Source organism: Andrographis paniculata, unplaced genomic scaffold, assembly GCF_009805555.1.
Source record: "Andrographis paniculata isolate CXL003 unplaced genomic scaffold, ASM980555v1 Contig82END, whole genome shotgun sequence".
Taxonomy (NCBI): domain Eukaryota; kingdom Viridiplantae; phylum Streptophyta; class Magnoliopsida; order Lamiales; family Acanthaceae; genus Andrographis; species Andrographis paniculata.
Window position 1 is genome coordinate 3,163,314 of NW_026137620.1, and position 15,786 is coordinate 3,179,099.

At 36.3% G+C, this 15,786-nt stretch overlaps 1 protein-coding gene across 1 annotated transcript; it reads left to right on the forward strand.

The window, feature by feature from the left end:
• Positions 1–8,953: 8,953 nt before the first annotated feature.
• Positions 8,954–13,282, forward strand: LOC127241446 (F-box protein SKIP14-like). The gene is made up of 2 exons (XM_051260498.1): positions 8,954–10,785; positions 12,547–13,282. Exons 1-2 carry the CDS (start codon positions 9,760–9,762, stop codon positions 13,027–13,029), a joined length of 1,509 nt encoding a protein of 502 aa, XP_051116455.1. The 5' UTR covers positions 8,954–9,759; the 3' UTR covers positions 13,030–13,282.
• Positions 13,283–15,786: the final 2,504 nt, after the last annotated feature.

Consider the following 15,786-nt stretch of genomic DNA (forward strand, 5'->3'; position numbering starts at 1 on the left):
TGCTTAATCGCTAGCTGCTTTGGAAATGATGATGAGAAAACAAATGCAAGATAGCATGCAATTCCAACAGAACAACTCCGCCAGCACCAAACTACTAGAAGAGCAGTTGGGCCAAATAGGTGAATAATTAAAAGTGAAAATACCCTACTAGCTGCCCAGCATTGTGGATAAAAATAAAAAAGAGGCAAAGGTTATTAAGACAAGAAGTGGGCGGCAACTCCCTAATCGATATCAAGGTAAAAAGTTTTCTTCTAACTATAACACGATGATACACTCTTATCTTGCAGGGATGGGTAGCAAATTGACAAAAGAAATACCTCAAAGAGAAGAGAAAGATGATGGCGGAAATTCGCAACCGATTTCAAGAACAAATCCTCGAATTTTGTACCCCCAACCACTCAAACAAAAGGAAACAGATAAACAATTTATCAAATTTGTAAAAATTCTTCAACAGTTAAAAATCACAATTCCTTTTTTCCGGTGCATTATTGCAGATGCTAGCATACTCTAAATTTTGAAAAAATATATTGGCAAAGAGGCGCACTCTTCCTGAAGATGAGGCACCAATTTTATTAATAGAAACATATAGTGCAATCTTTAGGGGCGAGCTACCCACAAAAATAGGAGATCCGGGAAGCTTTATAATTGCATGTACATTAGGAAATTTAGAACCGAAAAAGGCATTGTGTGACTTATGAGCAAGTATCAACTTAATGCCATATATTGTGTACAAACAATTAGGGTTGTATAAATTGATGCATTGTAAAAATGTAATTCAATTGGCGGATAAATCTGTTAGAATTCTTGAAAGGATCATATTTGGCATCTTAATACAAGTGCATGAATTTATTTTTCTCGCTGATATATTATCATGGATATTATAGAGGATAATGATACTTCACTTATACTATGGAGACCTTGCAGCTTGGCAAGGACAATGTCAAATAATATCAATGTCGCCAAAGGCGAAGTGACATTGTAGCTTGGCGAGGACAATGTCAAATAATAATGCAAGATGCTATGCTACATCCACAGGATGGCAATAATGACTTTGATCCCGCTGAAATAAATTACATATCTACTCTCGATTGCAATTTAATAAATGATTCATTCCAGGAATCCGAACACAATCAACCTCAACCAAGTGATGAATTTGGGGCCTGTATGAATGATCACGATGCAGACTCTCGCAAGCACATCCCAAAAAATTTGGAAACTAGCGCTGTGAAGCCAAAATTTCACTTTTAAAAGCTGCTCGTTCACTTAAAGTATACATTTCTCAATGATGGAAATGAACATCCAATGGTTATCTCTAGCAACCTGCTTGGGGAGAGGAGGAACAGTTACTCGCGATTCTAAAAAAATAAGGAAGCCATAGCATGGTCAATAGGTGGCATCAAGGGAATTAGCCCTGCCATTTGTATGCACAACATTTACTAGGAGAAAGATGCCAAACTATATCGCCAGCCTCAGTGCAAACTAAATGAGAACATGCAAGAGGCTGTGAAAAATGAGATAACTAAACTTTTTCATATAAGGATTATTATAGTCATCTTAGACAGCAAATGGGTGAGCCCTACCCAGGTTGTGCCAAAAAATATAGGTTTTGTAGAAGAATTAAATCAAAAGGGAGAAATTTTCATGTCTAGGCCAGTAACTAGACGGCGCATTTGTATAGATTACCGAAAGTTGAATACGGTTATAGGGAAAGATCATTTTGCTCTACCTTTCTTGGACAAGTCATAAGTCATACTGCTTTTTAGATGGGTACTCTGGGTACCATCGAATTCCAATTAATCCTTCTGATGTTGAGAAAACCACTTTGGCATGCCCTTATGGAACCTTCGTGTATTGAAGAATGCCATTTGGATTATGTAATGCGCCTCCAACTTTTCAAAGGTGCATGTATCACTTCTTCAACAATTTATTAGATTCATGCATGGAAGTATACATGGATGATTTCTCGGTATATGGCAAAACATTCATTGTATGCCTCACGAATCTGGAGCAGATTCTCATTCATTGTGTCAAATCTAATTTGGTCTTAAATTGGGAGAAATTCCATTTTATGAACACAGAGGGAATCGTTATGGGCCATAAAGTCTCTATAACTGAAATAGAAGTAGATAAATCTAGATTTAGTATAATTGTGAATATGCCAGCTCTGAACTGTGAAAAAGTAGCGTGAAGTTTTCTAGGGCATGTTGGATTTTATCCATGATTTCTTAAGGATTTTAGTAAACTTTTGCAGCTTATCACCGTGTTTTTATGCAAGGATGTTCTTTATCTATGGAAAAACAAGTGTGATGAGGTGTTTCAGTGCTTTAAAGAAAAATTCATCTCCGCGCATATTGTCCAAGCACCATATTGGAGTCAGCCTTTTGAGCTTATGTGTGATGCCAGTGATAGCGCGGTCGGAGCTGTGTTGGGACAAAAATTGAAGCAGAAGCATCATGTTATTCATTATGCAAGTAAAACATTGGATGGTGCTCAGCACAATTATACCACTACAAAAAAAGGAACTTTTGGAAATTGTCTTTGCATTTGAAAAAGTTAGGCCTTATTTGGTTTGATCTAAAAAATAATTGTGCACACTAACCATGCAACACTCAGATATTTGATGGATTAGAAAGACTCCAAGCCACGTTTAATTCGGTGGGTGCTGCTATTACAAGAGTTTGATATTAAGATCCAAGATAGAAAATGGAGTGACAATCAAGTGGCCGATCATCTTAGTAGGCTACCATCCGAGGTGTTGCCATCATGTATCAATGAATGCTTCCCTGATGAAAATTTATATTTCTTTCAAGGTACTACACCCTGGTTCGCAGACTATGCTAATTTCCACGTCAGTAGTATTATGCCTTCACACTTGGATTTCAAAGAAAAGAAGCGGTTTCTAAACCTAGTCAACCATTATTTTAAGGAAAAGTCATATTTTTTTTCCATTTTGGCAAAGATGGAATCATCCGGCATTGCATATCCGATTCTGAGATACCGCGCATACTTCATGAGTGTCATGGCTCCTTCGTAGGAGGTCATTTTGCGACACAACGAACCGCTGCTAAAGTACTCATGTCAGGATTCTGTTGGCCAACAATACACTTAGATACCCAAACTTTTGTCAAGCAATGTGACACGTGCCAGTGACTGGGTACAATTACAAAACACGATGAGATGCCACATAAAGGAATCTTGGAAGTAGAACTGTTCGACGTGTGGGGAATTAATTTTTTGGGGCCATTCCCAAAGTCTCATGGGAACTTATACATACTGGTCACAGTGGATTACATAAGTAAATTGGTCGAGTCAGCTTCTCTCCCTACAAACGATGCAACACAGATAACAAATTTCTTTCAAAAATATATTTTATCAAGCTTTCGTGTTCCCAAGACTTTCATAAGCGATGCAGGCACATATTTTTTTAACAAGCAATTATCTGTACTTCTCGCAAAGTACAATGTTCACCACAGCCTCGTGACCCCTTTTCATCCGCAATCTATTGGCCAAGTCGAAGTAAGCAATCGTGAATTAAAGCACATATTGTAGACAACTATCAGCAAAATAGAAAAAGATTGGTCTTGAAATTGGATGATCCATTATGGGCATATCGCAGAGTGTTCAAAACCCCAATTGAGATGTCGCCATACATAGTTGTATATGGAAAGTCCTGTCATCTGCCTCTGGAGATTGAGCATCGCGCGTAGTGGGCGACTCAATTCTTAGATTTTGATAATCTGCCCGAGCAAAAGAAAAGAAAGGATTTTCAGATAGATTTGGATGAGTTTCAATTCCTCACATACGAGAATGCAAAAATCTGTAAGGAACACACTCAGTTCTATCACGACAAAATGATTTGGCACAAGCACTTCGAATAAGGGGACAAAGTGTTTCTATACAACTCACTCATGCATTTGTTCCCCGGAAATCTTAAATTGTGCAGGATTGGACCTTATATCGTGAAAGAAGTTCTGGCCAATAGAGTGGTGTGCATCTATAATCCAAATTTTGTAGATAATCATGATGGTTTCCTTGTAAATTGTATGCGATTGAAGAGATTTCTAAAAGGATTCAAGATGGTTAGCGAGTGCCAAAACTTGACATTTAAGCTGTGTGAGGACGCATAATTATTCAGTGTGAGCAGAGGAGGTTAACACTAATTAAAGTATATCCTTCCCAGTATCCTTGAAATTTTGAATTATTTTACCACATTTACGTTTGAGTCGCGTGCATTTTGATATCGCGTGTGAAGTATAGATTTACTGTTATTCTAGGACACGTTTATAGTTTAATAAGATAGACTCTCACAGCTTCATTGACGTCCAACGTGAGGCTATCCTCACGATGCGAGCATCTTTTTGAGACCCCTCAACTCTTTGGAAATTCTAAAATGACCCCCAAGTACCTTAAAACCCTTTATTTCTCTCAATCTATGACACAGACTGTTCATATTCTCTCATTGAAACTTCAATCGTACGATATCTCTCAAGACATCCAAAAAGCTTTGATTTCGAGTATTTTCTTTGTTTCCAATCCAAAACAACACTATATGTTTACAAAATAAGGTACGAACATTCGATTTCATAGATCGCATTTACATCAAATTGCCTATTTTTGATCCTAGGACTTCTCAAGTTAATAGAACAACTTTTCCTCGAACTTTGTGCTCAAAGTGCATTTTAGCTTCATATTATTGTCTTCTTCAAGTTAGACCTTTTAAGACTTATTTATTTTGCCCTAAGGAACTTCGTTCCATTTGGAGAGGATTTGATTCCCATACCTGGCAATTTCTCAAGTCCCGATAGGTGAACTGTTAAATTTGCAAGATCTCCTCACAATGAAGAAGCCCTAGCTAACTTGTTCTTTGCGCTTCGAAAAGGCGACAGTTGGTGTCCTAAGAAATGTAGAACTAGAGCCTTGGACCTAACCCCTCTCTTGCGTCCTTAAGACTTTAGTGCCACCCCCTAGGATCCATTGATAACATCAAAAAAATTTGTCGCGATTATTTTACAGGGTTGCATACATCAGATTTCATTGCAATAGAGAAACAAATCCAACAGCAACTATGCTATTTGCACGACCTACCAACCATGGTGTCTGCAAACGTGCGCGAGGACGTGCAGGACTTAAGGAGAGTTGTTACAATTTTTGAGGAAGAAAAAAGAAAGAAACTGCAGAAGGAATTTTCCAAACTTGATAAGGAGTTTGAGAAAAAAATTGGGAAGTTAGCAGACCCAATAGGACGCAAGAGGTATTGCCACGCATCCGACGCGGCTTTACTAGAACCCTTGCCACCAGCTGCATTCTACAAGAGGGGGAACTTTCTGCGTGTGAATCAAAACTGGTGGTGCTGGAAAGACTGTGTGCAGACACGTATCGCAAAAGGACTAGTAAATTCCCAAAGGATTTTCATCCTTGGGTAGAAATAGAATAAACTCAGGTGCCGTTTGCGCAGTGGTGGATATCGTCTGATCAGATAGTGCAGTATGGAGAGGAACAATTTGACTGCGTACAATCAGAGTACAGATTGTTAGGAAAGTGAGACTTAGAGTTAAAGGAGCATAGGGAGAGCTTATAAGGTGAAATTGAAATGGCAACAATGAATGGTGACCCAACAAAGGTAGATGCAAAAAAGGCGGCTAGATTAGCAGTGGAGGTAAATTCTTTTGACCCAACATGGTTCGTAAGCGTCACAGCATTCTCACAATATGAGCTTCTTTGCTCACGAAGACACATCGTTGAAAAGGGCTTCGACTCGAGATTCTTCAGTGATGAGCTTATCAGGTGGACGTCGGAAAAAGGGCTACTTCAGCTGCTGACGAATCTGATTGAATACGCCAACGTGACGATAGTAAGGGAGTTCTATGCCAATCTCCACACCGAAAAATGGATTTGATTGTGTATATGTCTGTGGCAAGAGGACTGATGCGAGCCCAAAGACCATCACAAAGCACTTATCACTGAGGGAGGACTTTCCATACAAAAGGTCCCTGGATTCTTGCGAGTCACTGGACTCTGCCACTTGTGACAGATTAATGCGATTATTCTTTGTTTTTCTAGGAATCCAATTGTAGGACCTAACAGGAAGCTCGCCTTAAAGAGCATCAATGAGGAGTACAAACCATTACTGAAGCGGGCTGCCACTAGAATCTACTGCACGTCTTACTTCATTGAGATTGGGGTGAATAACTTGTTCGCAGTGGTGAAAATTCTTTGCAATCAACATATCAATATTGGCAAGCTAATTTCCATGACATCTCTACGGGCTTGGAATCATTTTTGGTGGCCCCAGGACATATCCATCTTATTACAGAATTATTTCGTGCCGTGGGAGTTGAGATCCCAGTTGAAAAACCATTGGTTGATCTGCCAGTCCCATCGGCCCTAGAATTTGTCGCCGGTGGCTAAGCTCAATGAAATTTCCATCTATACCGAAAAGAAAAACTCCGGCTTCAGGACAAGCGGCACAACCAAGGCCAAAGAAAGCAAAGGCAGCAGAATCTCCCCTAGCTCTCCCCACTCCAGCGCAAAAATTGAGTAGTGAAGAGATAGGAGAAAGCTCAGAAGAAGGAACCGAAGAGGAAGTTGAGGTGGTTGATCGGCCCTCCTCATCGCAAGCAAGGGAAAAGGGAATGAAAAACTCGTTGAAGTCGTTACAGGCATAGCCAAATGTGAATTTTAAAATAGATTAAAATTAAGGTTACTATACAGTTTAATTAAAATAAAAAAAATTATATATTATGAATTTTAAAATATAATTAAAGTATTGCGCGCATCACCAAATGTGAATTTTAAAATAGATTAAGATTAAGATACTAAATAGTTTAATTAAAATTAATAAAAATTATATATTATGAATTTTAAAATGTAATTAAAGTGTATAATTATAGTTTTAAAAAAATAAATAATAAATTATGTGAGACAAACGAAATTAGAACAAATTAAGTGAAATTAAGAGAGTAATTCTGGATATTTTGGATTTGTTCAATTTATATTTTTCAGCTACACAATTTTTTATAAATAGTATATATAAAAATACAATACACATGCTCATTACCATAATATGTATTATAATATATATTTTATTATTCAACAAAAATAAATTATTTAATCTAAAATATGAATTTTTATATTACAAATATAATTTTTTATGTATTTTTTTTTACCATTTTCGTTTGTGTTATTTTTAAACTATCAATTTTCTATTTTAAAAAAAGTAATATACTAATAGCAAAATACATTTAACTTGTACTTCAATTACAAATATACTAGTAGTACATATACAATTATTTTATTCGTAAAGTTGAAATACAAAATTATCAAAATATTTGTTCCACTAAGTAATAAAATATTATTATTTTTTAATTTATTGTAAAATCTCAAAAACTTTTAATTTGACTATATATTTAAGGGGTATATTCAATTAGGATTTCAATGGATTGTTTTGGATTTTAAAAAGTCTGTAAATTTATTTTGAATTTTCTAAATTCATAGAGTCTACGTTGAGTTTGATGGTTTTTAATAATTGATTTAGATGGACTTTTACAGATTTGATTGAATTCGTTAGGGATTTATATGGATTTCGTAGGATTGAAGAATAATTTTTTTATTGATATATATAATTATATAATTTATATTAAACACAAGTTTATAAATATAATATATTTATAATTAAAGTGATTATATATTATTATACTTTTATAAAATAAAATTAATTAATAAATAATATATAATTATTGATAATGTAAAAATATATTATAACATATACTCCCTCCGTCCCTTAATAATCTATCTATTTTTCTATTTTGGTGCGTCCCATAACAAAGTATCCATTTTATTTTTTATTAATTGTACTATTTATCTAACACTGAAAATACCCTTTTAATTTACAATATATTACACAAATGTAGTTTAGTCTTTTTACCTTTATTTTTACTACATCTCAATATAATATTAATATTTCTAAAATAACGTACAAAAAGTAAATTGATAGATACATATAAGACGGATGGAGTATAACGCTACTATATTGTATATTAATATTTTTAACTTTATAGTTTTTAATATTATATTATCATTCAATATATCAAATTATTTATATATTTTTTATTAGTTATTATTATTATTTATATAATTTTTTTGCATAAAAATAAATATTATATAAGTAAAGTAAAAATCATAATTTACAATTTTTGAAAAAAAAATATTACAATAAAAAATTAAATAAATATAAACTAACAGTTCAACAAAAGGGAGAACCACATTAGAATGACAATATATTGTATTCGATAATTGAAAAATAATAATAATAATATATATTTATTATGATAATAATAATTTTTAAATATTATATTTATAATATAAATATAATTTTAAAAAAATTGATAATAATTCGTTAATATATTTTAATTTAAAATTATTATTTTTATTGAAAATTATAATATTAATAAATATTATTATATTCTTGATCATGTATCCAGTGTACAACAACAACAACAATAATAATAATAATAATAATAATAATAAATTTTAAAAACCATCAAAATCTCTACACAGATTTTATACTATATAAATTTTTTATGATTTTTTTATCAAAATCTAATAAAGTCTATGCATTATTAAATACATTACGATTTTAAAAAATAATACTTCTAAATTTTAAATGACAAACTTTTAAAAATCTAAATTTAATATATTCAAATTTTAAAAGTAGAACTAAAAAATCATGATCTAATACATCCTCTTTAAATTAAAAAAAAAAATGAACACAATCCAGTTGTTATTATTGTTATTATTACCGCTAGCCAAAAGTGCATCGGGTTTAAATTCATGAGGTTTGAACCCCGTAACTAAAAAAAAAAAAAAAAAAAAAACCGTAACTATTCGTTACGGACAAATGTCCTTTTGCCGTAAGGTATGCACGAAAACAATGTCCTCCCCACGTGTCTCACGCCCTTGGCGTTGGCGTTCGCCCAACCCAACACAAAATTTAGCCATATCCCCCCTCGCTGGATTCTCCGCTTCTTTCTCTCCCCTTAAACTCTCCTCTCCTCGGTTCGTTCGGTTCGGTTCGGCTACTTCCCTTCATCGCAACCAATTTCTATCGGTGGTTTTTCAATATTTTTTCCCCTTTCCGATTCGTTAGCAATCCCCATTCATGGTGGCGATGTGAACGGCGATCAGGGTCTCAATATCTCTGGATCAAGTTTTGGGTTTGCAAGAAACGGATGAGGTTTCTTGTTTTTGTTTCTTTGTTTTGGGTTTGTATATTGTCTCGATTAACCGGTAAGGATTACGATACGGGATTCTTTCTAACCCCTAAGTTGGGTAGTTTTGCTTTTGTTTTTCTTTTCGTCGTAGTGGGACTTCTTGGGTTCTTTTTCCCTATATAAAGGAGTCATTGGTTGATTCGGTAGCTGTTTAGCTGAGAAAAACAAAACAAAAAGATTGGTTTTTTTTCCCTCGTTCCTTACAAGAAAATCTCCGTGAAGTTTTTGGTGCTTTATTTTAGCCTGTCATTGAAAATTGAGAGTTTTCTTGATTGGATTTTTGCAGCAACAAAGTAGAACTTCTGTTCTTTTTCCTTTTTCCTTTTTGTTTGGAAAGAGCTGTAAAAAGCACAAAAAAAGGGAAAAAAAAAAAACGAAAGTTTTATATTGTTCTAGTTAGCAGTTTGCCTGTTTTCCCCGCTGGATTTCTTAGGAGGAAAAAGAAGCAATTAAGATATACTGATCTAGCGTTTGCTATAGAGAAATTGAGATGGCGTTGAACTATTCACATATGCCAATGTTTCAGCCGTATATCTCTGAAGATAATTTGGTATCACCTATGAGAATTGTGAATGGGTACCTTTTCGAGGGTGTTCCAGATATGAATGGGGAAGGTTGCTTAAGGCCATGGTACTTGGGCCAAGGAGATACCGAGGAGCATGATCTCTTTTGTAGGAGGGATAAAGCTGACTTTTGCAGCTTGCAGGATTCAACTTCTGTGGACATTGTTGACCGTTTACCCTCTGATCCATTTGGTATGGATATGCAATCTACTTTCACTGCCATAACTGGATGGCTAGAAGACTTGGAGGTTGATTATGAAGAATGTATGATGGCTGACAATGGGACAACTGGTCAGGGAGGGAATGTTTTGTTTGATGGATGGCATCTGCTTTGGGTTGATCCTGTATTGTTTCAACCATTTCGTAGCACTATTCCAGTGACCGAGCAAGGGAATAGAGATTTCCATTTCGCTGACATCCAGGCATGTGATCAATTGCACACATGCAACAATTACATGTCGAGCAGTGTTGAGCTGAGTGAGAAGCAAAACACAACCAGTAGAGTAGAGGAGGTTGGTATGGGGTTCGTTTTTGCTCCACACGACATCAGATTTGAGCAAGCATCCAATGTGGGGGATGTTGTTGACTTCAGCATTGGCACTGCTAGCTGCAGTTCTGAAATGGTAGCCGAAGAAAAAATAGGTAGTGCTGCCAGTGTTGAAGAGACACTTCACGAAGGCTTTTTCCTCGCTCTTAGCTATTTGGGCGTTAAGGACCTGCTATCTGTTGGGATGGCTTGCAAGTCCCTATTTTCCACTGTCCGTGGTGATCCCTTGTTGTGGAGAACCATCCATATTGATCTGCCTCTTAATGAAAGGATCACAGATGATGTTCTTGTGCAATTGGCTAGCAGGGCTCAAGGGAACCTACAATGCCTGAGCTTAGTAGAGTGCCTCAAGATAACTGAAGACGTTCTAAGGCACATACTCGAAATTAATGAGGGATTAACTAAGGTGAGTGTCTCCACCAGCTTTATTCATGATTCATAATATCTTATTTTCTTTTTGGATTGCTGGTGGGTTTCAATTTTTCATGGTTGGTTTAAATTTTGTGTTTTTTCCTTGGGAAGCATTGGTTGCTAGCATCAAATATTTTTCATTAAACAAGTGGTATATGCTTGTATATTTGCTCTTTGCTCTTTTTAGTATAGAATGCCAGTTTGGAACTGTCAGCCCTGCATTTTCACTTGTTTTGTATGTACAGACACAGATTTTCTTTGTTTTGGATTCGATGAAAAATGCAACTGGTGTAAATTTCATTTCATTTAAACAATCAACGCTGATTGAGATGGAGGAGTAGAATGTTAGCTTTCAAAATCAAAGTGTGGTTGATTATTAAGCTCTAAGTGTGGTTGATTTGGTGTTCCTTATTATGCATTGCTGCATGTAATGGAATGTGCTGGAAATTTTAAGTGAATTATTTTACTTCGTCTGTTTAATGTGAATTAATGCGCATGTTCATGTCAATTGAGACAAAGCTTTGTATATTTGTTTTGAGCATGACATGAAAACAAGCAAACTCTGAGTAATATCTATAAACAATCAAGTCTTAGTGGTTTATGTCCAGTGATAGTGCTCTTGTAGACATGCTTTCTTTCTTCCATAACCGCGAGTAAATCATGGAAAGAACAACCCTAATTTTGTGTTTCTTTTTAGGAGGAAAATAAGTCCCCAGGAAGAGGATGAAGTATACCTACTTTATATTGAAATGCAAAGTGACAGCATGACACTATTGTAAAGTTGGCTTTATCGACTATGCTATGTTAGCTTCTTTTATCTTGGTCAATTTCAAACACGTGCATAAGGGTTCAAGTTAAGATCAACATGGAGGATAATCGTAAACTAGACAAATGATTTTATTTGTTATAAGTAGCTCCACAAACATACATTTCATATGGATATGCTTAGAAGCCTGTAGGAATTGGTGCATAAAAACAAAGGTTTGGGGCCTAGACAGTATTCTGGTCCAAAACATTGTGCTTTCACATGTGGGCAATGCTTTCTATCTTTCCCCCCTTTTGAGTATATAAATATTTGCTCATCCTTGTGTCATACTTATGTGTAAGATCTATGTCCATATTCATTTGTGTTTGTACATGTTTGTTCCAGCCTTTTCTGTATGTATGGGAGGCGAGCATTGCTGCCTCCACTTAATTTTCTAGTTGGCTCTTATGAGCTTCGTATTACACTGAACCACTAGTAGAATATAGTTTTAATTACAAACTCTTTCAGATTGTTGACAGATATTGAATTCATTAAATCTAATGACAAATAATGTGTTCAACTGTTTATGCCTGTCATCCAGTCCATGTGCTAAGGTGGATTTATTTTGTAACAATAATATTGATTACCAATATTTAGTAATGCTTAGGATATAGTTTAAATCAAATTTAGTCGGTCTTTTACATGGACAATTTCTCAGTTTCAATTGAGGTCTTTGCTTTCTTTGTTTTTTTTTGATGCTGTCCAAAAATTATTCATTCTTGTGGTAGTCTTATGTTTGACTTATATTGTGATAGTGGAAAGTTTGTTTTGCGGCAACGATTGTAATTTATCAGAGCTAATGTTTGATGGTGTTCGAAGAATTCAGCATTTTTATCATGTACTGATCAATGTTAGTGATTACTGTTGGTGGCTATATTCCTAGCTTAGTATTTGTCTTGTCCATATAAAATAAAATATTGTGAAAGTTCTAATCATGCTATTATCATGCAGCTGCGCCTTTTCGGATGTACGAGGATAAGTATCGATTGGATAGTAAAAAATATCAGGGCATTCAACTCTAGTAAAAGTAATGGAGGTATAAAGCACCTTAGAATTGGTGGGATATTTGGAGTTGATCATGAGCATTTCCAAGAGTTAGAATTCCTACTTGGTGCCAATAAAAAGAAACTTGAAAGTGATCACAAAAAGTCGCATTTCTTTCGTCGAGACAATTTATATCTTCCATATGATGACGAACGAGTATTGGACTTGGAAATTTGTCCTCTGTGCAAGAAGGTCAGACTGGTTTATGATTGTCCAGTCGAGGGTTGTTCCAAGATTCTAGATGAGTCACTTGTTGTCTGTCGAGCTTGTAGTCTCTGCATTGCAAGGTGCACTGAATGTGGCAGGTGCATTGATGACGTCGAGTTTGAAGAAAATTTTTGTCTGGAATTGTTGTGTTCAGATTGTTATAAGTATTCTCAAAAGCAATGAGCTGGATAATAGAGGGTTGACCCACCCACCATTGTGAACCATATATGTTGTATGAGTTATAATTTTCTGTAGGTCTTAAAAAAAAAATAAAAAAAAGGAAAAGTCCGTAACAGAAAATTTAAAAATCAACTAGTTGGAATGGGAATATGTTTGTTTATCGGGGAACAGTGTTGTGTAATAGATGAAATATTGTTTGGTCATTTTTTTTTTTTCGAAAATTCATTGATGTGGATGAACTCCATGCGATTTTTGACGTTTGTATCCCGTTGTTATCATAATGATGTGTTTTTTTTTTGTTTGTATCCCGTTGTTATTATTATGATGGTGTGTTTTTTTTGTTGGTTATAAATGTTGCACAATATAATATAAATAATATATTTAAAATTTGTATAAAAGATTTTTATGTCGGTCCAATCATCTTCTTTTCAAAATTATGATTATTATTATTATAATAATAGTTTAGTGTTTTAGTTTAAAGTATGAAAATTGTCTTATAATATTGTCATATCTTTTACTAATTATGCATATTATATAAGAAGTGCCTATAACTATATATAAACTAGATAATATTGTCATATCTTAAAAAGTGCCTATAAGTATATATAAAGTAGCTGCACCTATTTATGCAAATTCATATAACAAACCACGATCGAGAACGGATTGGTTAAACATCAACGATTGTCCTCTAGGATATTTTAGGGTTTCTATTATATTCTACAAGATTCTAAAACAAGTGGTAGGATTAATGGAATAAACTGAATTTTTTAAATTATAATTAAGGTACAATGTTATATATATACAAAAGATATATTAGGTAGGGATATATATATCAAAGACAAACCCGGAGGGACCGGAGTAAAGGAGAAAAAGAGGAAAGCAAGGGAAATGTCTTTAAATATATATAATCTATATCAACATATATATCAACATTCCCCCTCAAACTCAAGGTGGGACGGTGGACTCAACTTGAGTTTGCTCAAGAATGACTGAAAACGGCTGGGAAGATGAGGCTTGGTGAAGCCGTCGGCAGTCTGATCAGCAGAAGAAATATGAGACAAGAAGATGTTGCCCTGAGCAACGTGATAACGTACAAGATGACAATCGATCTCAATGTGCTTCGTACGCTCACGGAAGACATCATTCGTCGAAATCTTCATGGCGCTCTGACTGTCGCAATGAATAATAGTGGCAGAGAACTGAGGCACACCGAGATCAGCCAGCAGCCAGCGAAGCCATAAAAGCTCGGCAATGGTGTCGGCAAGAGCTCTATATTCGGACTCTGCACTGGACTGGGAGAAAACCGTTTTGTTTCTTGTTGTGCTAAGAAATAAGCGAGTCGCCAAGGAAGAAGCAAAACCCGGTGATCGAGCAGCGATCAGAGGGATCTCCCGCCCAATCAGCGTCAGAATACCTAGTCAAAATTAAGGAGGAACGAGCTGAATAATGAGGCCCATGGAGGAGAGTACCTTTGATGTACCGGAGAATACGTAGAACAGCAGAATGATGAGTTGTCCGATGAGAAGATATAAACTAACTGACGATATGGACGGCATAGGCAATATCAAGTGGAGTGACAGTCAGGTAGATCAGACTTCCCACCAGCTGACGACACAGAGTAGGATTATCGAGGGGGACGCCGTCCATCAGAGTAAGACGAAAGTCAGAATCTAGAGGCATAGGAGCAGTCTTGGAGTCAGTGAGACCGGCATTAGACAGAAGGTCGGAGGCATACTTGGCTTGAGAGAGATAATATCCGTCAGAGGTGTCGGAGATCTCAAAACTTAGGAAGTACCGAAGAGGCCCTAAGCTCTTCATCTCAAAGTGGCGGTATAGATGAACCTGTAGCTCAGAGATACTGGAAGCATCATCTCCCATAATAATCATGTCATCCACATAAAGTAGCAGAACAGTAATTCCAGCTGACCCGCAACGAATGAAGATAGCCGAATCATGATCGCTGGAAGTAAAGCCAAGCTGGAGTAGAGCAGAGCTAAATTTCGAAAACCAAGCTCGAGGTTTCAAACCAAACAGAGCACGACGAAGTTTACATACCTTGGAAGACGTAGGAAAGCTAGGAGGATGAGACATATAGATGTCCTCGGATAGATCACCATGCAAGAACGCATTCTTGACATTTAGCTGATGTAGGGGCCACCGACGAGCGGCAGCGATAGTGATAAGACAACGGATGGAGGTGAGACGAGCAACTGGGGAAAATGTCTCCTCATAGTTTATACCATACTGCTGGGTGTAGCCTTTGGCTACCAAACGTGCCTTGTAGCGCTCGATCGATCCATCGGAGTGAGTTTTGATTTGGAATACCCATTTACAGCCGATAGGTTTCTTGCCAGAGGGAAGATCAACCATATCCCACGTATGAGTTTTCTCCAAAGCCTACAACTCCTTAGACATAGCCTGCCGCCACAACGGATCCACATACGCCTCACGAAAGGACCTGGGCTTATAGTGGGACAAAGTGGTAGAGAACCAATGATAATTGAGTAAGTGAGTAGGGAGGTGACTAACTCGAGTGGAACGGCGAGGGCCAGGATCAGGGTCTGAGGTTGAAGTAGTGTCAGGCTCTGGTAATGGTGATGCATCAGAGTCGAGAGTAGTAATAGGCTTGGGGATCAGCGTCGGTTTAGGAGGCGCAATCGGGACAGTGTCAGGAGCGGGGGACGGGGCCGCATCATCGGAAGGAAATAGAGGTGGAGAGGACAAGGTAAAGAATGGAGACGAACGATCAAAGGGGACTCG

Coding starts and splice junctions, on each gene's coding strand:
- LOC127241446 (XM_051260498.1), top strand. CDS start 9,760: ATGGCGTTGAACTATTCACATATGCCAATGTTTCAGCCGTATATCTCT. Junction 10,786..12,546: donor TTAATGAGGGATTAACTAAG/GTGAGTGTCTCC, acceptor ATTATCATGCAG/CTGCGCCTTTTCGGATGTAC.